Source organism: Phocoena phocoena, chromosome 1 (genome assembly GCF_963924675.1).
Source record: "Phocoena phocoena chromosome 1, mPhoPho1.1, whole genome shotgun sequence".
NCBI lineage: Eukaryota > Metazoa > Chordata > Mammalia > Artiodactyla > Phocoenidae > Phocoena > Phocoena phocoena.
The window spans coordinates 121,402,753-121,427,322 of record NC_089219.1 but is presented as its reverse complement, the minus strand read 5'-3'; the positions used below and the strand labels follow the sequence as shown (position 1 = coordinate 121,427,322).

At 40.7% G+C, this 24,570-nt stretch overlaps 1 protein-coding gene across 2 annotated transcripts in view; it reads left to right on the top strand.

Annotated features, from left to right (window-relative positions):
* Nucleotides 1-254: 254 nt before the first annotated feature.
* ALDH9A1 (aldehyde dehydrogenase 9 family member A1) overlaps nt 255-24,570 on the top strand; it is a 28,488-nt gene continuing 4,172 nt past the window's right edge. The window contains exons 1-9 of one of the 2 annotated variants that reach the window (XM_065881256.1): nt 255-435; nt 2,222-2,367; nt 10,680-10,809; nt 11,569-11,703; nt 12,983-13,179; nt 13,847-13,987; nt 19,355-19,543; nt 19,769-19,856; nt 23,623-23,764. In XM_065881256.1, coding sequence (XP_065737328.1) covers nt 255-435; nt 2,222-2,367; nt 10,680-10,809; nt 11,569-11,703; nt 12,983-13,179; nt 13,847-13,987; nt 19,355-19,543; nt 19,769-19,856; nt 23,623-23,764 — 1,349 coding nt within the window. The remainder of the gene's footprint in view (nt 436-2,221; nt 2,368-10,679; nt 10,810-11,568; nt 11,704-12,982; nt 13,180-13,846; nt 13,988-19,354; nt 19,544-19,768; nt 19,857-23,622; nt 23,765-24,570) is intronic. The other variant, XM_065881265.1, reaches the window with a different exon arrangement.

Here is a 24,570-nt window from a genome sequence, read left to right as displayed (position 1 = left end):
GATCTACAACCTTTCTGAGCTAGTTGCCTCATCTACACAAAGGATGATAAAAAGGTCTCGCAAACTCCGCCCCGGAAGGCCCGGCTCCTTTCCTGGAGGCCCCTTAACTCTAGTCCAGCGGCGCCACGCCCCTCAGCCCGTAGCTAGCTCTGCCTCCCCGCGACCCCGCCCCTCCCACGGCTCCCGCCCCTTCAGCGGCCCCCGCCCCTCCCCGCCTCCCCTTAACCTAGGGCACGACCCTGCGCCCGTCCCCCATGTTCCTCCGAGCGGGTCCGGCCGGGCTCTCTCCGCTTCGCCACACTCTCCGGCCTGTTCTAGTCGCCGCCATGAGCACTGGCACCTTCATCGCGTCTCAGCCTCTCAATTACCGCGGCGGGGCCCGCGTGGATCCTGTGGACACCTCCGGCACCGAGAAGGCGTTCGAGCCAGCAACCGGTAACGGGACGGAGACCGGGCGGCAGGACCGGGACGGCGGGGCGGGGAACGAGGCGGGGACCGGGGTGGGGGCGAGGGTCGGGCGCGGATTGACTCTCCCCCGCCCCAGGAGTGAACCTAGTCTACCTCCCTGAACCTTCATGTAGTGCATTCAGCAGACGTTTACTGAGCACAGGTAAGTGACAGTGTAGAGTATAAAGTTGTATGTGTAGGCAGCTAACGGTGCTGTGCAAACTTGAAAGCATGTGGACCGGACACGAAGGGGGTCTTAGGAAACTGGACAGGCTGGTGAGTTGCTCGACGGGGTCATGGGTAGTTTTACAACGGCCTGAACAGAGAGTCCACAAAGCCCCGGTGGGTGAGGTGGAGTCTTCGTTAATTTTATTAAATTTTAAGGTTAGGACTGCAGTAATGTCTTCAACCGTGCACGTAGCAGAGGAGTTCTAGAAGGACGAGGTGAAAAGAAACACTTGTGCCAAAATGGGGGAACGCGCACAGAGGTTTCTAGTTAGCGTGAATGAGGACTTTGTTGCCATCCCCTTATGTTAAAATATTTCCGATCATGAACCAGAACTGGGAAAGGGAAAAAAAAATCCTGCTTTTATCCCGTGTTTAATGTGTGCCCAGCACTGTGCCAGGCCCTCAGTTTGCCCTGCGAGCTCCATAGATCACAAAGCAAATGAGGAACAGGTTTTTTGTTTTGGTTTTGCTTTGTGTTTGTTTTGCTGGGTGTTATGGGATATTTATGAGGAGAAAAATGTAAATGTTTGTGCAAACCAAGTGGTATGTAGCCAGAGGGCTAAAACTGGATTTCAAGAGACTGGAGAATTTACATTTGACCAATAACACCAAACCACAGAGCAGGAAGGGGCCACAGACACCATCAGGCTCTTCTTTAGGTAGGAGGAAACAGCCTCTTGACCCCCACCCCTATAATGATACAAAAGAAAGAAAAATTGCTCTTTATTTTAATTGCCTACAGTGTGTGTGATCCTTAAGCACTGCCTTTACCAGTTGGCTACTTAAATTTGTAACAAATAGCAGGTTTGTGAAATCTCTGGAAAAAGCAGAGTCCCAGGTGTTCTTGTGGGAGGGGAGAAGAAACTGCTGACTTGACATCTTAAAGAATTCTTTTTAGTAGAGTCAGTCACAACGCTTGGGATTTGGGTCTAGAAAAACTGATCATTTCATATTTTGCCCAGGATAGGGAATAAGACTGAAATAAGAAAATGAGGGACTGTTTGTCTTTTCCCCATATTTGAGAAAAAAATTTTCTTGCTTTTAGGAATATCTTTTCTTGATATTCTGTTTATTAACCATATTCATCAACTATCATTATTATATGACTTGTATAGAACATAAACCAGTGATTTAAAATCAGAGTTCATAACTCAGGAGACAGAGTACTTTGATTTTGTAAGACCTCTGGGATTCTCAAACATAGTTAAGGAGCATTGTGAAATCATTGATTGGAGGTTAATGTTAGTAAACCCAAATGTAAAATAGAGGAGGGCAGGGGTTCTTACCCTGAAGTTCATGGTGTGCTAGGCAAGGGACATGTTCTCTCTATAACTCTGTGATACGGTTCAGTACATTTTTCTGGACAGAAGTCTGCAATTTTTATTAGATCTTGAAAAGGTCAGCTGCTGGTATAAGGGTAGTCACTAAATCAAACCATACTTTAAAACGAGAAGAGGATCAATAAAAGGAAAATTGGATACACAATACTTTATTTAAAATGTGTGGCAACCAATTGAGATAACACTGACTTTCCCTGTATTTCTAGGGCGAGTGATAGCTACTTTCACGTGTTCAGGAGAAAAGGAAGTAAATTTAGCTGTTCAAGATGCAAAGGCTGCCTTTAAAATATGGAGTCAAAAATCTGGCATGGAACGTTGCCGAATCCTTTTGGAGGCTGCCAGGATAATAAGGGTATGTTTTAATTTAATGTCTTCCAGAAAAGTCCTCTTGCACTGTTCTGTGAGTTCTTTATGATGCTTTGCAGTTAGACCTTGATGCGCTATTAGGTGATACCTTTTTGATGAAGTAGGAAGACATTTCCATATGCTCACCTTGGTATGTACAACAAGCTTTCCATCAGTGATTTCATTCTGGCTCTTGGCTCCTTGTGACATCTCCCTCGGCAGGTTTTCTTTTCCGTCTTTCTTTTTTTTGCGGTACACGGACCTCTACACTGCTGTGGCCTCTCCCGTTGCAGAGCACAGGCTCCGGACGCGCAGGCTCAGCGGCCATGGCTCACGGGCCCAGCCGCTCTGTGGCATGTGGGATCTTCCTAGACCGGGGCACGAACCCGTGTCCCCTGCATCGGCAGGCAGACTCTCAACCACTGCGCCACCAGGGAAGCCCTTTTTTCCTTTTTTGTTGGAGTGATAATGTATCCTTTGTAGCTTGTCTCCTTTTCATTTTACTATGTATACTTGTTTCCTTTTTACTTTTTCCTCTGATGACTCTTAAGTTCACTTTTCGTTTTCAGGTTTATTTTCTACCTTAGCTGCCTGGAAGATTTCATAGATTCATCAGTGTTCCCTTCTTAAGAAATAAAGTTTAGCTTTTTACAGTCTTAAAGAGCAAAAGTACTAGATTGTCATTACAGAAAATTAGAAAATTCAGAGGATATACACCAAAATATAAGTCAAGGATATCTCTCAGTGTAGGACTGTGATGATTTTTCTTTTCCTCATCAGTGTGTTATGTCAGAAACTGAGGGTCTAAGAGTTACCCTACTTGCAAGGTTATATGTGTGTTCTGACAAGAGACATGAAGCTTTCTGGATTAGGGAAAGGGTTTATTACAGCACCCAGATGCTGTACCCAGAGCAATACTTTAGCACTAGTTTTCTGAGTCCCAGTCCCCATGGGGTGATGCAGTGAGAGGCAGATGTTAACCCTGTTGCATGCAGTGGTTGCACCACAGGAGAGGAACCCTAAAATTATGAGACTCAGCTTATATGGGGGCTGCACATCTGCCCATTCTCTTCTCTGGAGAGAGGTTACTCATTAAGCAGATCTCATAAGGGGGGAAGGTGTCATTAGGTTTACTACCCTGGAATATAAGCAGATGTCTCCAGGAACAGGAAGGAGAGAGCTTTATATCTCCACATCGCTCCAGTGACCTCTATCTTTTGGGAGACCCTGTCTCTGCCTTCTAAGGCCTTTGTTTTTCAGTCAGCTTGTCAGTGTCCTTTGCTCAGAAAGCCTGGACCATGTAGTAGTGTAAAAATATTCCTGGAGAATTTTCTCCCAACAAGGTATTTTCTGCTATTAAAATTTATTTTTTATTTGATAGATTAAAAGTGGTAACTCAAAGCTGATAATTTATTATTCTGATTTGTCTCTCACGTTTTCCTTGTGCATAAGCATTTGGGTTGTAATATCTTCTTAAGAACCGGCTCCTTTATCATTATAAAATTACTTTTTAAATCCTGAATAATATCTAAATTTTTTTTTGCTCTGAAATGGACTATCTGATATTAATTTTCTTTTCCTTTAAACTCCCCATTCCATTTTCTTTAATATCTTATAAAATATTTTTACATATTACAGTCAAAAATATATTACTATATTTCTCTAAAGCTCTTGTCTGATGATCATACCCTGGATCTGCCTTTACCCAAAACTATTCCGTAACTAAACAAATCCCACCCTCTGACCACAGCCTACAGTTATAGCTCTCAGTTGTTTCTCGTAGTGATTTTTCTAGTTAATCGTGATCTGCAGTTCTTTGCCCCTTCCATTTTTAAACTATGCACAATTATCTTTTATAAGATAAAAATATTTGATATTTTCCTACATTTTTAGCATTTCTAGTGCTTTTCATTCCTTTGGGTAGGCCCAAATTTCCATCTGTTACCATATTTTTTTTTCTGCTTGAAGAAATTTCTTTAGCATTTTTTATAGTGCAGGTTTGCTGGAGATGTTCTTTCAGGTTTTGTATGTCTGAAAGTCTTTATTTTGCTTTCCTTTTTAAAAGAATTCTAGGTAGATAATTCTAGGTTGACAGTTTTTTCTTTCAGTACTTTAAAGATGTTGCACCGCTGTCGTCTGGCTTGTGTTGTTTCAGAAGAGAAGCCTGCTTTCATTCTTATTTTTGTTCCTCTGTTTTTAATGTTTTTTCCCCCTTTGGCTGCTTTTAAGATTTTTCTTCTTACCACTAGTTTTAAGCAATTTCATTATATCTTCCTTTTTTTAAAATTTAATTATTTTTTTATGCAGCAGGTTCTTATTAGTTATCTATTTTATACATATTAGTGTATATATGTCAATCCCAGTCTCCCAGTTCATTCCACCACCCCCCGCTTGCCCGCTTGGTGTCCGTATGTTTGTTCTCTACATCTGTGTCTCTATTTCTGCCTTGCAGACTGGTTCATCTGTACCAATTTTCTAGATTCCACATACATGTGTTAATATATGATATTTATTTTTCTCTTTCTGACTTCATTCTGTATGGCAGTCTATGTCCATCCACATCTCTACAGTGACCCAATTTCATTCCTTTTTATGGCTGAGTAATATTCCACTGTATATATGTACTACATCTTCTTTATCCATTCATCTGTCGATGGGCATTTAGGTTGCTTCTATGACCTGGCTATTGTAAATAGTGCTGCAGTGAACATTGGGGTGCATCATTATGGCTTTTGATGCAGTTTTCTTTATATTTCTTTTGTTTGGAGTTTATTGATCTTGAATCTGTACACTTACAGTTTAGTTAAATTTGAAAAATATTGGCTATTATTTCTTCAGATATTTTTTTTCTGCCCCCTTTTATATCTCCTCTTCTTCAGAGCCTCCAATTACATATATGTTGGGCTGCTTGAAACTATTCTACAGTTCACTGATGGTCTGTTCATTTTTTCCACAATTTTTTTCCTCTATGTGTTTTATTTTGGGTAATTTCCATTGTTATGCCTAAAGTTCATCTATCTTTTCTTCTATAGTGTCTAATCTGCTATTAATCCCATCCAGTGTATTTTTCATCTCTAGAAGTTCAACATGAGTCTTTTTTGTTGTTGCTCCACGTTGCTCCCTAACATGCTCATGTTTTCCTCTGCCTTCTTGAGCACATGGAACATAGTTATAATAACATTTTATATCCCTGTCTACTAATTCTGTCATCTCTCAATTCTGGTTCTGTTTCTATTGATTGTTTTTTTTCCTCCTGGTTAGGCATTATATAACATTCCTACATTTTGCATGTCTGGTAATTTATTACCAGTAGACATTGTGAATTGTATGTTGTTGGATGTCGAATATTCTTGTACTTTAAAAAATATTAATGAACTTTGTTCTGGGACACAGTGAAGTTACTGGGGATCAATTTGATCCTTGCAAGGCTTGCTTCTGTGCTTTGTTAGGTATGACCAGAGAAGCTAATTTTGCCCCACTACTGAATACCTTTTTGAATACCTAGCTTGATGCTCTGTGTATTAGTGAGGTTTTTCTCACTGTGGCTGGTGGGAACATGAACTATTCCTGGCCCTGTGTGAGTTTGGGGGATTTTTTTCACCTTTTTGGTTAGTTTTTTTCCTGGCCTTGGGTAGTGTCCTCACAACTGACCAGTTCTCAGATGAAGACTTAAGAGGGATCTCTGGGGTTCTCCTGTGCAGCTCTCTTCTGTCCCATACTCAGCCTGCAGACTGTAGCCATCACATACTCCCTGAACTCCCAACCTGTTTCCTCAACTCAGAGTATCTGTTGGGCCCCACCTAAGTTCCTCCTCCCTGCTCTGTGATGAACTCTTTCCAGGCAGTAGGCAAGAATACGTGTAGGGCTCACCTCTTTTGTTTCCCTCTCTCAGGGATCACTGTCCTGAGCTGTCTGTCCAGTGTCTGAAAATTGTTGTTTCATGTATTTTACCTGGTCTTTTTAGTTGCTTAAGGTGGAGGCTAAATCTGGTCCCTGTAACTCCACCTTAGCTGGGAGCGCATTGACTCCTAGTGTAGTGAATGTTTTTTAGTATATTTATTGGTCTTATGTTTCCTTTTTCACTTTGAATCTTTTGATGCTTTTTATCAGATTATAAAGATCTTAATGGTAGGCCCCAATCATTTCTTAGTTGGAGTGTTCTTATGAAAGTAGCTATCGTTTGACTTTCAAAGGAGAGAGAAAATGTGTTTTAAAACTGTGATAACACATTTACATATAAAAAGATTGTGTATATAGATTATGCACTTGCCTTCAGTGACTGCTTTGCTCAGCTCTGCCTCTTAAAGCAATCAGGGGCTCAGGCTTGTTAAGGTTTAGTGGGCACGTCTTTGCTCAGGTGGTTCTCTTATAAAAGCTAAACACTGAGCTTGCTGAGAGGTTTGAAGTGAAGGAGAGAGGTGAGTCTCCTGCCCTTTGCTTCTTCTCTTTCATCCCAGAGGACCCCTGGTCAGGTCACATGTGAAGCAGGGTGGTGGAGAGGATGACAGGGGTAGATAGGAAGTACATGTTTCCCAAGAAATACTTAACAGCAGTACATTGTCATGGTGGACAGTTTTGTTTTGTGATGGCTCTTGTACTAGTAGGGGCAGGAAACTTATATTGTTTTCCCATTCTCCCTCTGCTCTCCTTATTCTGGGAGGGTAAGCGAATACCATTTCCCTGAAAGCAATATTAAGTATCAATAGAGATCCACTTGGACTCTGATAGTTTTTGTCAGGGACTTCTTTTGATGATCCTTGAAGGTATGTTGAAAGATCTCATAATGGCTTTTTATTTTATTTTTTAAATTTTTGGCTGCGTTGAGTCTTCATTGTTGTGCGCGGGCTTTCTCTAGTTGTGGCGAGCGGGGGCTACTCTTTGTTGCGGTGCATGGGCTTCTCATTGAGGTGGCTTCTCTTGTTGCAGAGCATGGACTCTAGCTGCGCGGGCTTCAGTAGCTATGGCACGTGGGCTCGGTAGTTGTCACTCAGTAGTTGTGGTGCATGGGCTTAGTTGCTCTGCGGCATGTGGGATCTTCCCGGACCAGGGCTCAAACCCATGTCCCCTGCATTGGCAGGCAGATTCTTAACCACTGAACCACCAGGGAAGTCCCTCATAATGGCTTTTTAGAAATAACCTTTTTTGTGAGGGTAGAAAATGCTGGAATAAGATAAGAAAAATCTCAAAAGGCCAGCCAATAAATTGAATTTTCTCTTTGAGTTCAAACCTTGAAACAGTCCTCAAAGCTAATTGCCTGTCCGTTGTTTACCAAAATAATAATAATAAAACTTCCTTTCTTAGTAAATATTCCAAGGCTTTTCAGCAATAGTCACAGATTACTTCCTGTCTGTCCACTCTTGTATTAATGTGGAAGACAACAGCATTTCACTTTTGCCAGTTTAATATTTCTTCATGTGTTTGAAGTGTAATATACTGATTCATCAGTGTATTCATGCTGATGAGTGAACCAGTACCTACTTCCTCTTTAGGGACTAGTTGCCTTCTTGCATTCTAGAAATGTAGTTTAAGTCACTTACGGTTGATCATGCCTTTTGAAAATGTGTTTCATGTTGATCATACTCAACAGATCCAAGAAGGGGAATAACTTACACGTAGTTAAAAACTGTTACATCAGAACTGATGCTTGTTGTCCTTCTAGGTACCCTCTTTCCAGTATCAGTAACTTGGGAAACAAGTTAATTGTTAAAAAGTCGTTTTGGTGAGTGTAGAATCAGAGAAAGAGAAGGTAAATTGCTGGTTTAAAAGGCAATTTATTTTAGACTGTGTTGAATGTAAACAAATTATCCTTTCTGAAGGAACATGTCTATTCAGTAATTGCAGAATTTATTTAGAAGTTACTAACTTCCTTTTTTATGTTTTTTGTTTTTTGATTTTGTTTTTTCTTGGTTTTTTGGCTGTGAGGCATGTGGGATCTTAGCTCCCTGACCAGGGATCAAACCCGCACCCCCTGCATTGGAAGGCAAAATCTTAACCTTGAAGGCAGAGACTGGACCTATCCTTTTTTTCTTAGGCAATCATTCTGCATTTGTTACTGTCTCCAGTTCACTTAGTTGTTGTTCTGGGGTTTTATCCTGTTCCTTCATCTGGAACATATTTCTCTGCCATCTCATTTTGTCTAACTTTCTGTGTTTGTGGTCTCTGTTCTGCAGGCTTCAGGGTTGTAGTTACTCTTGCTTCTGGTGTTGTCCCCTCGTGTAGGAGGCTGGTCTAGAGGCTTGTGCAGACTTCCTGGTGGGAGGGACTGGTGCCTGCCCACTGGTGGGTGGATCTGGGCTTTGTCCCTCTGGTGGGCAGGGCCATGTCAAGGGGTGTGTTTCGAGGTCGTTGTGGGCTCAGGAAGACTTTAGGTAGCCTGTCTGCTGATGCGTGGGGCTGTGTGCCCACCCTGTTGGTTGTTTGGCCTGAGGCATCCCAGCACTGGAGCCTATAGGCTGTTGGGTGGGGCCAGGTCTTGGTGTCAAAATGGCGGCCTACAGGAGAGATCATGCCAATGAGCACTCCCCAGTACCTCTGCCACTAGTGTCCTTGTCCCCACAGTGAGCCACAGCCACCCTCCGCCTCCCCAGGAGACCCTCCAAGACCAGCAGGTAGGTCTGGCCTAGGCTCCTATGAAGTCTCGGCTTTTTCCCTGGGTCCTGGTGTGCGTGAGACCTTGCGTCTGCCCTCCAAGAGTGGAGTTTCTATTTCTCCCAGTCCTGTGGAGTTCCTGCAATCAAGCCCTGCTGGTATTCAAAGCCAAGTGCTCTGGGGGCTCCTCCTCCCGATGCCAGACCTCCAGGCTGAGGAGCCTGACATGGGGCTCAGAACTCTCACTCCTCTGGGAGAGCCTCTGCAATATAATTATTTTCCAGTTTGTGGGTCTCCCACCTGGCGGGCGTGGGATTTGATTAGATTGCGAGTGTCCCCCTCCTACCATCTCATTGTGGCTTCTTCTTTGTCTTTGGATGTAGGATATCTCTTTTGGTAGGTTCCAGTCTTTTTTGTCAATGGTTATTCAGTAGTTAGTTGTGATTTTGGTGTTTTCATGAGAGGAGGTGAGCTCAAGTAATTCTACTCTGCCATGTGTGGAATTCAACAAATATGGAATGAATGAATCAAAGCACTTTATACCTCTGGTCTTTGTAGAAACAGAACATGTCCAAATATCATTATCAAACTGTCTTTTCATGTATTTCATACTGATTTTCATATTCCTCCTTCCATCTTTTCTGAGATTTGTACTCAATCTTGATAGAGTTTGTGTTAATTAGATGCTTGTGTTAATTTCTGTTGCTATTTCATTTTGCTTCTGGTAAGCCTTACTGATTACCAGTTTTAGTAAGAGAATGCATCTTCTTGTCAATTATTTGATTCATCTTTTATGTATGTTTAGATTTTGACCACAATGTTTATTTTAAATTGGATCCATAATAGCAAATATCTGTTTCTTACATATTCAATATTTTGATCTCCTTTAGGGGCATTATTTAGCTTTTCTTTTTAGGTCTAATTTCCCAAACTTTTTCCTTCATCCCTGGACTCTCTTACCTCTAAGTTGTATAAACTACATCTGGAAACAGTATTAGAAAAGAACATTGATGAGTACTAAGCATTAGAAAATAATTGTCTTGTGATTATCTTATGATTTTAACATGCTGCATTTCTTTGGGTGAATTAAAGCCGTGGGTATATAACCTTTTAAATGCCGATTGTGTGTTTGGCTGTTTTGTACAGTTTTCCTAAGTAAGAACTGTTTGTTCTTACTCTATACATGCACATGTATCTATACATATTTATACAGATGTACATATATAATATTTATTTCTCAAAACATTCCTTTTTTTTTTTTTTTTTTTTTTTTTTATGCGTTACGCGGGCCTCTCACTGTTGTGGCCTCTCCCGTTGCGGAGGACAGGCTCCAGACGCGCAGGCTCAGCGGCCATGGCTCACGGGCCCAGCCGCTCCGCGGCATGTGGGATCCTCCCAGACCGGGGCACGAACCCGTGTCCCCTGCATCGGCAGGCGGACTCCCAACCACTGCGCCACCAGGGAAGCCCCAAAACATTCCTTTTATAATTGATCTTGAAATGAGGTGTTGGTCTTGTATCTGTGACAGTTACTTGATGGGGAGAACAGGGTACTGTTTAGCAATAAGTTTTATTTCTCTTCCAAATGTCCCATTGCCATTCCTTCTGTTTTCATTGAAAGTGAAAGCTGTTTCTATTTTTAAAAGTTGGGCAATGTATTCTGGTTTGACTGTTGAATGTGTTGAGGTGTATGGTAATTTGTTTTAAATCTGGTCTTCTGTTTCACCCAAAGGATCGGAAGGATGAAATTGCCACTGTGGAGACCATCAACAACGGCAAGTCCATCTTTGAGGCCCGCTGGGACATTGACACTTCCTGGCAGTGCCTGGAGTACTATGCAGGCTTAGCGGGATCCATGGCCGGTAAGCCCTCACCTGGCCTTCTGTGACCAGCTGACAAGGAGGCAGGAGAGCAGAGTCTGGGGGGTCAGGGTACAGATTTTGGAATTAAGACAGGCCTGGGTTAAAATCCTGGGCTTATCACTCTCTACTTCAGTGACATTGAGAACTACTTTATCTTTCTTTATTTAAACTGGAGATGGTAATCTCTATCTTCTTGGTTATTATAAGGATTAAATGAGATGATGTATGTAAAGCACCTAGCCTCATACCTGAGCTGTAGAACAGGTTGTGGAAAAACCAATTCTTGCAAGAGTCAGTAAGTACATCATATTTATTAGTTTTACCTACTTAGCAGAAAATTTTCTTTGTCTAGGAAGTGTACATCAGTTTACATGTCAGCTGCTTTAGCAGGGCCCATGAGGGCTGTGGGGAGCCGGAAGTCTGAGGTTTCAGGGTCCTCAGACTCTTCAGCTGCTGAGTCTTTCCCCATTTCTGTTTCATTTCATCTAAGTTATGTAGTGGATGCTTGGTTAATTTATAGAGGGTTATATTGAGTTGAACGAACATGGTTTTGAAGGATAGAAAGGACTATTTACGTGAAGAGAACATGCAGAAGCAGTGTAAGAATGACTAGAATGAACAAAAGAACAGAGGTGGCATGAGCCCAGTGGCTGGGGCCTGGGAGGGGGCTGGTCTGACAAGTCCAGAGTGAGTCCAGGTGCTGGTGGAGTCTTGGGACAAGCGGTACTGCACTCTTCTCTACCCTCTTTTTCCCCTTAGGCGAACACATCCAGCTCCCCGGCGGATCCTTTGGTTACACCAGAAGGGAACCACTAGGGGTGTGTGTCGGAATAGGAGCGTGGAACTACCCCTTTCAGATCGCCTGCTGGAAGTCGGCTCCAGCTCTGGCTTGTGGTAAGAATGGATTATTCCTCTACATGTGAGCCACCCTTTCTCCCAGGACACGGTTTCACCCCTGCCCTACCCCTTAGGGAGCTTTGAGGTTATACACACAGACCGTGTCTACATTATTCCCATTTTTATTTAATTTATTTTTGTTTATGGGAAGGAAGAAAGTTAATTTTGGTCTTGGAGGTCTTTCTTTTTTAAACTGTCAAATGAATTAGATTTGTGCTACTTGTAAGTTCTCTTCCTTTATGGACAAGAATTCTGGACATGAATTTCTGTGTAGGGGGTAGCACTTAGGAGTTTTGACTTCATTTAGGAAGCAGAAGATAAACTTCCTCCTTCATTTGTGTCTTAAGAGAAGTGATAAACAAGGCTTCCATCGGAGAAGCTTTGGCTGATTAACAAAAAGTTTTCTCATGCTATTTAAAGAGAAGGATCTGTCGGAAAAGAAGACATCGTACCTTAGAAAAACTGTCAGGTTAAAAAAGCTTTACTATTAGGACACTCTATTGAAATGCAGCTTTTTTCTTTTTGCTGCTTCACGTTCTTTTTGCACATTTCTCTGTGATAGAGGAGAAATAGAATTAAGTTACTAGTTTAGGGTACTTGCATCAAATTAATTAACCTTTCTGGTCTTCAGTTTCAACTCATAAAATGGCTCTGATCATACCTACTTCTTACTACTGTTGCAAATGCTGAGATTAATATATGCAAAAAGGCCTAGATATGCAAGTGTAAGGTATTATTGGCTGAGACACTGCAGGTGTGTGGCTTGGGGTCTGTTTAATAAGAGAAACCAAAGTGGGAAGAGCAAGATATATTTACTTATTAATAACATTTTTGACCTAGCATTTGATGGGGAACAGGAAACAATTGGAGGGACTTCCCTGGTGGTGCAGTGGTTAAGAATCCAGCTGCCAATGCAGGGGGGACACGGGTTTGAGCTCTGGTTCTGGAAGATCCCACAGGTCACAGAGCAACTAAGACCGTGTGCCACAGGTACTGAACCTGTGCGCCTAGAGCCCGTGCTCCACAACAAAAGCCACCGCAATGAGAAGCCCTCACACTGCAACAAAGAGTAGCCGCCGCTCACCACAACTAGAAAAAGCCTGCATGCAGCAACGAAGACCCAACACAGCCAAAAATAAATAAATAAATAAATTAATTAATTAATTAAATTTTTAAAAAAGGAAACAATTGGAGTTGTTCTTGGTGTGTCTTCTTGTCCCGTCTTCAAAGGATCCTGTCTTAAAAGTCTTTCTGTGTTTGTGTCTTGGTAATGCAGGTAACGCCATGGTCTTTAAACCTTCTCCCTTCACACCTGTGTCCACACTGCTGCTGGCTGAAGTCTATACTGAGGCCGGCGTGCCTCCTGGGCTCTTCAACGTGGTGCAGGGAGGGGCTGCCACAGGCCAGTTTCTGTGTCAGCATCGCGATGTGGCCAAAGTCTCCTTCACTGGAAGTGTGCCCACTGGCTCAAAGGTAAAGATAAGACCAGTATAGGAGAACATAAATGGCATGTAGATCCGGCTGTGTCAAGCCTCCCCAGAATATATGTTGGAGGCTTATCCTCTGATTTTACCCAGCTTGTATTGGCAGGGAGTCTGTAGGTATTATTGGGCAGAGGTCTGAAGTGTGCTTTAAAAGTATGAAGGATAATTAGAATAGCCCACTGGTGTTAGGCTCATTGGGGATGGGAGTCATCTTCTCCTGCCTGTGTCTGAGAGGGCAGGCCCTGAGCTGTCACTTGTATTGTTTGGTAACTTACCTCATCTATAGCAGCCACCTCAGAAGAAAGGGTATTTTCTCAGTTTATTTCAGATTCATTGTTTTGACCTTAGTTTGTGATCTGAACTCTGTCTGCCTTGAACATAGTAACAGTAATACAAAAGAGTTTCTGCCCATGACAGGGGAATTGACAGTATTTTTTAAATGAACTCCCTATTCAGACTATCAAGTGCAATTCTGAGGATTCTCTTCAGTGTTCTGGAAAAGAATATTTCAAGTAGACAGAGGACAAAGTATACTGAGAACAAGGCTGCAGGTCATGCATAGTTCAAGATGACTTTGGAGGGTCAGGATCTTGTTAACGTAGCATGTAATCTCATTGGTGTTAGACTTCTGAATGCTTTTATTCTTGTTCTGTAAGATCATGGAGATGTCAGCTAAAGGAATTAAACCTGTTACCTTGGAACTTGGAGGCAAGTCTCCACTGATCATCTTCTCAGATTGTGATATGAAGAATGCTGTGAAGGGGGCACTGATGGCCAACTTCCTCACGCAAGGCGAGGTGTGTACCTGACCCTGGAAGAGGTTTAATGGGAATCTCAACCCCTTCATCTTACAGCGTGTTTTATTTTTCTTTTTTTTTTTTTTGCGGTACGCGGGCCTTTCACTGTTGGGGCCTCTCCCGTTGTGGAGCACAGGCTCCGGACGCGCAGGCTCAGCGGCCATGGCTCACGGGCCCAGCCGCTCTGTGGCATGTGGGATCCTCCCGGACCGGGGCACGAACCCGTGTCCCGTGCATCGGCAGGCGGACTCTCAACCACTGCGCCACCAGGGAAGCCCTCAAAACGTGTTTTAAAGCTTATTATTTTGAAATAATTTCAGACTTACAGAAAAGTTGCACAAATAGTACAAAGAATTCCAATCTATCTTTGAACCAGGTCCCTCAGTGTTAACATTTTATCACATTTACCATTCTGTTGGTATGTCTATACCTACATATGCATATTATTACTGTTTTTTTCCTGATCTGTTTGAAAGTTGCAGACAGAAGATCCCTAACCTCTACATTCCTATGTGTATTTCCTAAAACCAAGTGCATTCTTTTAAATAAGCACAAAATACTTAGTAAAATATATAACTTGATATTAATGTAGTACTGTTACTCAGTCTATAGCCCTTATTCAGATTTCTCCATTTGTTTGACTAATGTCCTTTTAGAAACAATTTTTTTTTTTGCTGGTCCAAGATCTAATCCAGGAAGATGCATTGCATTTACTTGTTGTGTCTCTTTACTCTCACTTAATCTGGAACAGTTTTGAAGTCATTCTTATCTTTCAGGACCTTGACATTTTTGAAGAATACAGGCCATTTATTTTGTGGAATGTCCCTCATTTTGGGTCTGTCTAGGTTTTGGCTGTTGTTTTTTTTTTTTAATTGGATTCAGGTTATGCATTTTTGGCAAAACACCACAAAAAAGATGTTTTATATTTCACAGTGGTGTTGCTGACTTTGATCACTTGCTTAAGGTGGGTCTTTACAGTAAAGTTACTGTTTTTTCCTTTGTGGTTAATAAGTATATTGTAGGAGATAAAGTGAGACTATCTTGTTCCTTATTAAACTTTGACCTGCTAGTGTTAGCACCCTTGGTTGATGTTTGCTGGAAACATTTTTTTCTGGTGGTCACCAAGAAAAATTGGTGTATTTCCAATTCTGTTACTCCTTCTACATTTATATAGTTCACTGTCTATTACAAGAAAGAACTTTTTTCCTTTTCCCTTGTTTGTTTTTCATTCATTATATCAGCATGGACCAATGGATTCTTATTTCATTCTGCAAGTTATAACCCATTACTAGTATTATTTATTTTGATGCTCAAATAATTGCAGATTCAGATAGTGGGAGCCTCTTTCTGTGACTTTTTGATATGTTCTCATTATTCTTTGAGCACTTCTTTACTTCCTGACACAGCAAGGTGTTCTAGACACGTCTTGTGCTTTCTCTGGTGGAGCTCTGTAATGAGCCGTTTCTCTAAGGAGGCTTGGTCGCATTTAGTGGTAGGTGGTATTTAGAAACCAAGATCTGGGTGCCAGCTGTACTCGTTTCTACTGGAGTATCATTGCTCATATGTCTTCTCAGAGGCCAGAGCCAGGAAATATATATTTGGCATATGTGTATGTATGTACACACACATCTATTTATGTATCCATCTATATTAATAACTATAAGTTTATACAGATATTTCCAATCATTCCAATACTGCAAGGTTTATTTTAGCCTCCTCCCTTTCATATTTATAATTTCCTTCTCTGACAGTGAGACATTTAGCTTCCATTACTCACAATATATGTAATTACTCCGTCCTAGAATATGTTTATAATAGTTTCAGATTTGTGAAAGTACACTACTGTGAAAAATCTTCTAACTAGAGTACAACATTTTTTTTTTACAACTCTTTTTTTCTTTAGCCTGGGGTACAGTTAAAATTCTGTGTTCAGAAGTTAATGAGTCAGTTCTTCCTTCACCACCCCCTTCAGTATGGTTATGATACTCATTTTAAATAATGAGTTTATTCATTTCTGTTTGTATTTCATTTGGGGTTTATTTTCACCCATCCTTGCTTTAGGCGAAATACTAACATGGTTCTAAATGTCAGAATTTTACCAAAAAAGGAAACAAATGGCACTCCTCCTATCCCTTCTACCCATTCCCGTTCCCTCCTTCTTCCAATCCATCCCTATCCAACCAAACCTGTTTCTCATTTTTCCTTCCTATTTCTTTTTACACAAATGACCAGGTACTTGTATATTTCTTATTTTCTCTTCTTTCCTCAACACAAAAGATAGCAGAATTACTGTTTCACTTTTTTCACCTGGGAATCACTTCATTTCATAGAAATCTTCTTTCTTCTTTATAGCTGTGTAGTATAATTCCTTGTATAGCTGTTAGTTTATTCAACTACTCTCTTTTGGATGGGCATTTAGTTTCCAGTATTTTGTGATTACAAACAGTTCTGCAGTGAATAACCTCGTGCACGTGTGTGTTCACATTGTTGGAGATATATTTTCAGAGTAAATTCCTAGAAGTGGTAAATGTAATTTTTTGTGCTTATTTTTTTGTGGTAAAATATATATAATATAAAATTGACCGTGTTAATCATTTTTGAGTGGACAGTCCAGTGGCATTAAGTACATTCACACTGTTATGCAGCCATCACCACCGTCCACCTCTGGAACTCTTTTCATCTTATAGGACTGAAACTCTACACATTAAACAATAACTTCATGTATCCTTTTCTTCCCAGTCCCCAGTAACCACTATTCTACTTTCTATCTATATGGATCTGACTATTCTAGGTATCTCATTATAAGTGGAATCAAACAGTATTAGTCCTTTTGTATCTGGCTTATTTCACTTAACTTAAGGTCTTTAAGGTTCATCTATGTTGTAGCATGTGTCAGATTTTTCTTCCTTTTCAAGATTGCATAATATCCCGTTGTATATGTATGCCACATTTTCTTTATCCATTCATCTACCGGTGGACATTTAGGTTACTGCTACCTTTGGCTATTGTGACTAGTATTGCTGTGAACATTGATGTGCAAATATCTATTCAAGTCCCCACTTTCACTTCTTTTGGGTATATACCCAGAAGTGGAATTTCTAGATCATATAGTAATTCTGTGTTTAATTTTTCAAGGAATTGCCATACTGTTTTCTACAGCAGCTGCACCATTTTACGTTCTCACCAACAATGCACAAAGGCTCTAATTTCTCCACATCCTTGCCAATACTTGTTATTTTCTGGTTTTTTTGGTCACAGCCATCAGAGTAGATGTGAAGTAGTATCTCACTGTAGGTTTTTATTTATATTTCCCTTATGATTAGTGATGTTGAGTGCATATATAATTTTGTAAGATAGTGCCATATTCCCCTCCAAATGGGTTGGACCAACTTGCATTCCTACCAACAATATATGTGTGCCTATTTCCTCACAAGGTAAGGGGTGATACTTCACTGTAGTTTTAATTTCAATTATCTAATTATGAACGAGATTGAACATCTTTTCTAGGCTTAAGGACCATTTATATGTGTGTGTGTGAATTGTGCATAACTTTTATCCAATTTTATATTGAACATCTAGTCATTTCCTTCAATTCTTTTTGTAGAGATTTTTTTCTTATTCACACATAGTGAAGTTCACTTTTTTTCTTTTTGGCCGTGCTGCAACACTTGGAGGATCTCAGTTCCCCAACCAGGGATCAAACCCGGGCCCTTGGCAGTGAAAGCACCAAGTCCTAACCACTGGGCTGCCAGAGAATTCCCAAGTTCACTTTTTTTGGTGTGTTATACTATTAGTTTTGATTTTCCCTCAGTTTTTATAAGTTATTTAAATATTGGTGATAGTACCCTTTATCTGTGATGTACGTTGTAAATGTTTTCTTCCAGTTTGTTGTCTTGGCTTTGTTTAGGATGTTTTTGCCATGCAAAAGATTATTGATTTTATGTAGTCAAATTTATCATTTTTTTCTTTCATTGCACCTAGATTTTTTTTTTTTTTTTTTTTTTGTTTTTTGTTTTGTTTTTTTGCGGTACATGGGCCTCTCACCGTTGTGGCCTCTCCCGTTGCAGAGCACAGGCTCCTGACGCGCAGGCCCAGCGGCCATGGCCCACGGGCCCAGCCGCTCCGCGGCATGCGGGACCCTCCCAGACCGGGGCACGAACCCGCGTCCCCTGCATCGGCAGGCGGACCCTCAACCACTGCGCCACCAGGGAAGCCCTGCACCTAGATTTTGAGTACTAGTTAGAAAACCTTTTCCTGCACCTAGGTTATAGTAGAATTCACCTATATTTTCTCTTGGTAATTGGTTTTTTATTCTATATTTAGATTCCTTATACATTTGGGGTTTACTCCTATGTACAGTATGAGATTGTATCTTTTTTTCCACATGGTTAACCAGTGGGACCACTTGTTACTAATTCATCTTTACTCTAGTGGTTTTAGATTCCACCTTTATTGTAAACTAAATTTCCTTGAGTACTTGGATCTATTTTTGGACTTTCTTTTCTGTTCTACTGTTCTGATATCATTTGAGTAGTATTTATGTCTCATGTCTTTGGGAGGGTCTAAATAGTCATTACTTGTGTGTGTGTTTTTTTAAAATTTTGGTTGTGTTGGGTCTTTAGCACTGCGTGCGGGCTTTCTCTAGTTGCAGCGAGCAGGGGCTACTCTTCATAGCGCTGTGTGGGCTTCTCATTGTGGTGGCTTCTCTTGTTGCGAAGCATGGGCTCTAGGCGCACGGGCTTCAGTAGTTGTGGCACGCAGGCTCAGTAGTTGTGGCTCGCAGGCTCTGGAGTGCAGGCTCACTAGTTGTGACGCATGGGCTTAGTTGCTCTGTGGCATGTGGGATCTTCCTGGACCAGGGATCGAACCCATGTCCCCTGCATTGGCAGGGGGATTCTTAACCACTGCACCACCAGGGAAGTCCCATTACTTGTGTTTTTAGAGACAAACATTGACTCTGAACCACCCTAGGTTTTTATTAGACTGAAGGCCTCAGTTCTTGATCTATTTTTACTCTTCAGTCCCTTCCACTCTTACCTCCTACTCTCAAAATATACAGCCAAATTGAGGATCTGAGATGAAGAAATAGAAGTCCTGTGGGTCATATGGATCTATTAATTGCTTTAAGGAAATTTATACAAAAACAAAGGCATAGCTTTTTTCTCATAGGGCAGAGAGTTTGTGTGTGGGGTACTATGTCCACAATTACATGTGTGATCCTATTCAGTATGGTGATAATTTTTAGAAGTGGAACTAACCTTTAAAGAAAGTATGTTGTCTCTTTTAAATTTAAAGCTGTTGAACTTTTTATCCTTTTCCTTTTTCCCCCCTCATCTACATATAAATTTTTATGTGTCTGTCCTTTAGGTTTGTTGTAATGGTACAAGGGTATTTGTGCAAAAGGAAATTCTTGATCAATTTTCAGAGGAAGTGGTGAAACAGACCCAAAGGATAAAAATTGGAGATCCCCTTCTGGAAGATACAAGGATGGGTCCCCTGATCAACCGACCACATCTGGAGCGAGTCCTTGGGTTTGTTAAAGTGGCAAAGGAGCAGGTGAGAAACAAGTGGAGGTGAGATGAGAGGAGGGGGAGGGGTAGTTACTCCTAGGTTACTTGCTCTATGCTTCTTTCCTATGGTCATATCCATTTGGGAGCTGTATTCTGCATTGTACTTGCAGTGGAGTGACTAAGTATGCATTTGTTCAGGACACAAGTGGCATTTCGGGAATGCATATTGGGGTTTTATGTTTAACATAAAATATGCGTTCTTTTTTGGCAGGGTGCTAAAGTATTATGTGGTGGAGACCTCTACGTACCTGAAGATCCCAAATTAAAGGATGGGTATTACATGAGACCTTGTGTGTTAAGTATGTCCTCTTGTTTGCTTTTAAACAGTTTGAATTAAATGTCAGATAGACAAGAATATTTATAAACTGTGTATATGGTATAAGGCAAGGGTTGCCAAACTGTGTGTCCCTGCTACTCAGATTTAAGGAGTAGAAGTTCTCCCTTACCTTAGAAGCCTCATGTGTGCCCCTTCTCTTCTTGGACAATGATATCAGTTACATGGGACTTAACTGGGTGTACAGCTGTTGTTCTAGAATCAAGGCACTCCAAAAAAATGAAAGGGCATGTTTGTTAAAAATTCAGTAATGAATTTCTTTTCTCAAGAAAGTTGGTAAAGAATGTGCTTTTCTTTGAACTTTAGGTCATCAATATAATAAAACCAATTTGTTGGACAATATATTAATATTTTCAAAAATTATATGATATAATAGTTTTAGCACTTCCTTTCAATCTGAAAAATCTCCTGGTTTGGACAGTCAAGTATGTGGTCATCCTACTGTCCTCACACCCATCTCCTTCTCTTCTACTGGGGGTGACACTATTCTAGATGTTGTTGTTGTCATTTACTTTTCTCTGTCATTTTATATTGTATGTTAGTATCTCCTATAAAAATATTGCTAGTTTCCTTGACTTTAAAAACCTATATATAGATGGAATTATGTTGTATAATTCCTTACACCTTATCCTGAAGATAGATTCAGCTGATTTTTGTCCCTGAGGTCGATAGTGGTGTCACACTTTTCAACCCTTGATATTTGGTACAGTTTAACCTTTTAGGTCTTGCTAAAAAGCTAAAGATCTGCTGAGGTTTAAGGGCTGTGAATTTAGCATCCATGCCATGGATTAGCTTGTAGCTCTTAAGGAAGAGGGAAAACTTACTATATGTTTTTACATAGAAAATACAGGTTAAACAGTAGTGTATATGGTATTATCCCAAATCTATTAAAAATCAAATATGTGCACGGGAAAAAGAAGGAACAGAGAATATGCATCATATTTTTTTTTAAAAGGAATCAGGTTTTTTGTTTTTAAATAAATTCATTTTATTTATTTATTTTTGGCTGTGTTGGGTCTTCGTTGCTGCACACGCGCTTTCTCTAGTTGTGGTGAGTGGGGGATACTCTTCGTTGTCGTGTGTGGTCTTCTCATTGCACTGGCTTCTCTTGTTGTGGAGCATGGGCTCTAGGTGCATGGGCTTCAGTAGTTGTGGCACGGGGGCTCAGTAGTTGTGGCTCACGGGCTCTAGAGCACAGGCTCAGTAGTTGTGGTGCACGGGCTTAGTTGCCCCGTGGCCTGTGGGATCTTCCCAGACCAGGGCTCGAACCCGTGTCTCCTGCATTGGCAGTCAGATTCTTAACCACTGTGCCACCAGGGAAGTCTGCATCATAATATTGATAGTGGATTTCTCTAGATGCTGGGATTAAAGGTGATTTTTTATTATACTTTGTGCATTTCTGAATATTACAGATTTTCTACAGAGAGCATGTATTTTACAATTAGGAAAAAAAATGTTTTTAAACAAACTGTGAACCTATGCAAAGGACAGGGAGCTAACTACCTTAACTTCATTCTAGTGATTCTGAAAGCCTTGTTTGTCATCTACAGTGTCAGTATCACTTGGAAAACTTGTTAAAAATGCAGATTTCTCTTCCCTGCCCTAGACCCCCAAATGTCACTTTCAGGGTCCAGGACCTTGAGATCTGCATGTTAATAAGTCCTCAGTACATTTTTACACATATAAAATGACTGGAGAATGACTCCAGAACCTCAATCTTTAGATTCATTTACTTGAGATTTGGGGCTAAAGTATAATGAGTGTTATGTGTGGGGCAGGAACCTTTTCTTTTCTCGTAACATCAGCTGCCGCTTTATCCCCTCATCTCTTTTGACTCTCCAATATAGAATGCATTGCACACAGAGCCATACTGTGTTATCAACCTGTGTAAGACAAACTGTATTCTGGGACTGTCGGGTAATGAATTATCTTGAGTAATTTAATATTCTGGCTAACAATTTCCCTAAAAATTGTATGTGGATTAGTAATTTTCAAAGATTCAGATTATAATAAACTATCCTTAAACACAACCTAAAATTATTTAATATACCTTTGAAGATAGTTTAGGTGTCCCCAGAGTACAGTGTAACATACACACGACCAGAGTGCTGTTCTTACTTTGTATGCACAAGCTCTGATTCATCTCTCATGAGATTTTAGAGTCCTCCTCTTTGTAGATATGTGAGAAGTTGGTTTTTAGCTTTGGCTAGTGGAAAGCTGGTGTTTAAAGTAGGGTTGTCAAGCTGTTTTTCTGCCTCCACATTGTTTACATGTATCACACAACCTTACAAACAACATATCTCACTCCATGCGTGGTTTCCAGCACTGAGGTGAGCTGTTCTTCAGCCAAAGTGTGGATAAAAGCACCACTGTCTTGAGGGTCAGTGAGGTTCAGTATTTCACATCTAAATATATGAGCTTCTTTAGACATATATGCATATTTTAAAATGTCAAGTGTGAATTTAATCTTTTTAGGGATTTAGCCACTTAAAAACTTAAGTACATTTTCATATGAAATGAACACTCCTTCAGTTATATCTAAGTTATTATTTTTACATTGTATTTTCTTTTTTAAAAATATTGTTTCTCGTTCTAATCATATCAGAGTCATTAAGAAAATGTGAAAAAATATAAAAAATGTTAGTCATGTGTAACATTTTAACAGAAATTGGGAGGATATATACAGTTTGTACCTTTTCAGTGAATGTTAATCATGAGCATTTACTTATTTTCTTCAAAAACATTACTTCTCTTTTTTAGTAATCATTTTAATTCATTTGGAGTGCATCCTATACACACACATGCGCACACACACACACACACACACACACACCGTTTTTTTTTTTTTTTGGCTGCGCTGAGTCTCTGTTGTGGTGCATGGGCTTCTTTAGTTGTGGCACGTGGGCTTCTGTAGTTGTGGCATGTGGGCTCCAGGGCACGCAGGCTCAGTAGTTGGGGCGCGTGGGCTCTCCAGTTGTGGCGTGCGGGCTTAGCTGCCCTGCGGTATGTGGGATCTTAGTTCCCCAACCAGGGATCAAACCCGCGTCCTCTGCATTGGAAGGCGGATTCTTAACACTGGACCACCAGGGAAGTCTCCAAAACATTACTTTTTTTTTTTTTTTTTTTTTTTTGCGATATGCGGGCCTCTCACTGTTGTGGCCTCTCCTGTTGCGGAGCACAGGCTCCAGACGCACAGGCTCAGTGGCCATGGCTCACAGGCCCAGCCACTCTGCGGCATGTGGGATCCTCCCGGACCGGGGCACGAACCTGTGTCGCCTGCATTGGCAGGCGGACTCCCAACCACTGTGCCACCAGGGAAGCCCCGAAACATTACTTTTTGATGCTTCATAGAAGTTCATCATTGGGTTGTGTACCATTCACGTGATCATCCCATCTATTTTGGATGTCTAGTGTGTTGCTTCTAGTTTTGACTGTCACAGGGATGTTGTGATGGAAGTCCTTGTATGTACATCCTTGTACACCTCATTAGCTATTTCCTTATGATGAATTCAAAAAAGTAGATTTAGAATGAACACAGAGGCCGTGGCTCCTTAATATGTAGTGTTAAATCGTCATGCAGAAAGGATGCTCGGATTTATATTCACACTGAAAATGTCACATTGAAATTTCTCTAAAGCCGTGTATTCACTGTTTACTATGAACAGGAAATTTTAACGTGCCAGAAATAATCATTCCTTTGCTGATGTTTGGTTTTTTAATAATGTTTGCAGCTAATTGTAGAGATGACATGACCTGTGTGAAAGAAGAGATTTTTGGACCGGTTATGTCCATTTTATCATTTGACACTGAAGCTGAGGTTCTGGAAAGAGCCAATGATACCACTTTCGGACTAGCAGCTGGTGTCTTCACCAGGTAGGTGGGGAAGGACACCCCAAGTGGCTTTGAAGAAATGGGGCTGCAGTGTCTTCTTAGATATTTAATTGATCTTATTCCCTCACTGGAGTTTGCCCTCACTGCATTTTCATCAGCACTTTCTATTTGCTTCAGCTAAAGTCAAAAGATGGCAAAGTAGCATTTCACAGTTAGCCCTGAATAGCCAGAGAACCCTAGTGTTGAGTTTAAATTAAGCTATTAGCTTTATTGATGAAAATTCTATCCTTTTTTCATTCATACATTGAATAAATAATTTAAGTTTCTGATCTATGTAAAGCATCATGTTAGGTGCCTGTTAAAAACATGTATGTCAAGGAATTTAGAAATCCATAAGCATATGAATACTGGGCAGTATCCTTCAAAGCCATGATTTTTAGCTTTATAGAAGTCCCTAAATTGGAATGCATTGTAACACATGTGGGCCTTTTTTCTATTGTTGTGTATTTAGGGTGCTATTTCCAATTTTAACTGTTGCAAGTAATGTTGGGATTAATATCTTTGTACATAAACTTTAACCACTATAAGAAAAACAAAAAGTGATTTCGGAGAAAAATTTCTTAGAAAATTCTTGTAGGTTGCTTGTATATGTACAAAATCTGATTAGTCTTTGGCAGTAGTAGGCAGTTTTCTAAGACTGTTTACACTTGGGATTATGCTGTTTCTTTAGTGACATACAAGGTTATTATTTTTTGTAGATTTGTGGTCAGGAACGTGGGATGGAAGACCCAAGTCTCCCTTGAAGACCTGATGTAGTAGCTTCTTTTTGAGTTCTGAAGAAAAAAATG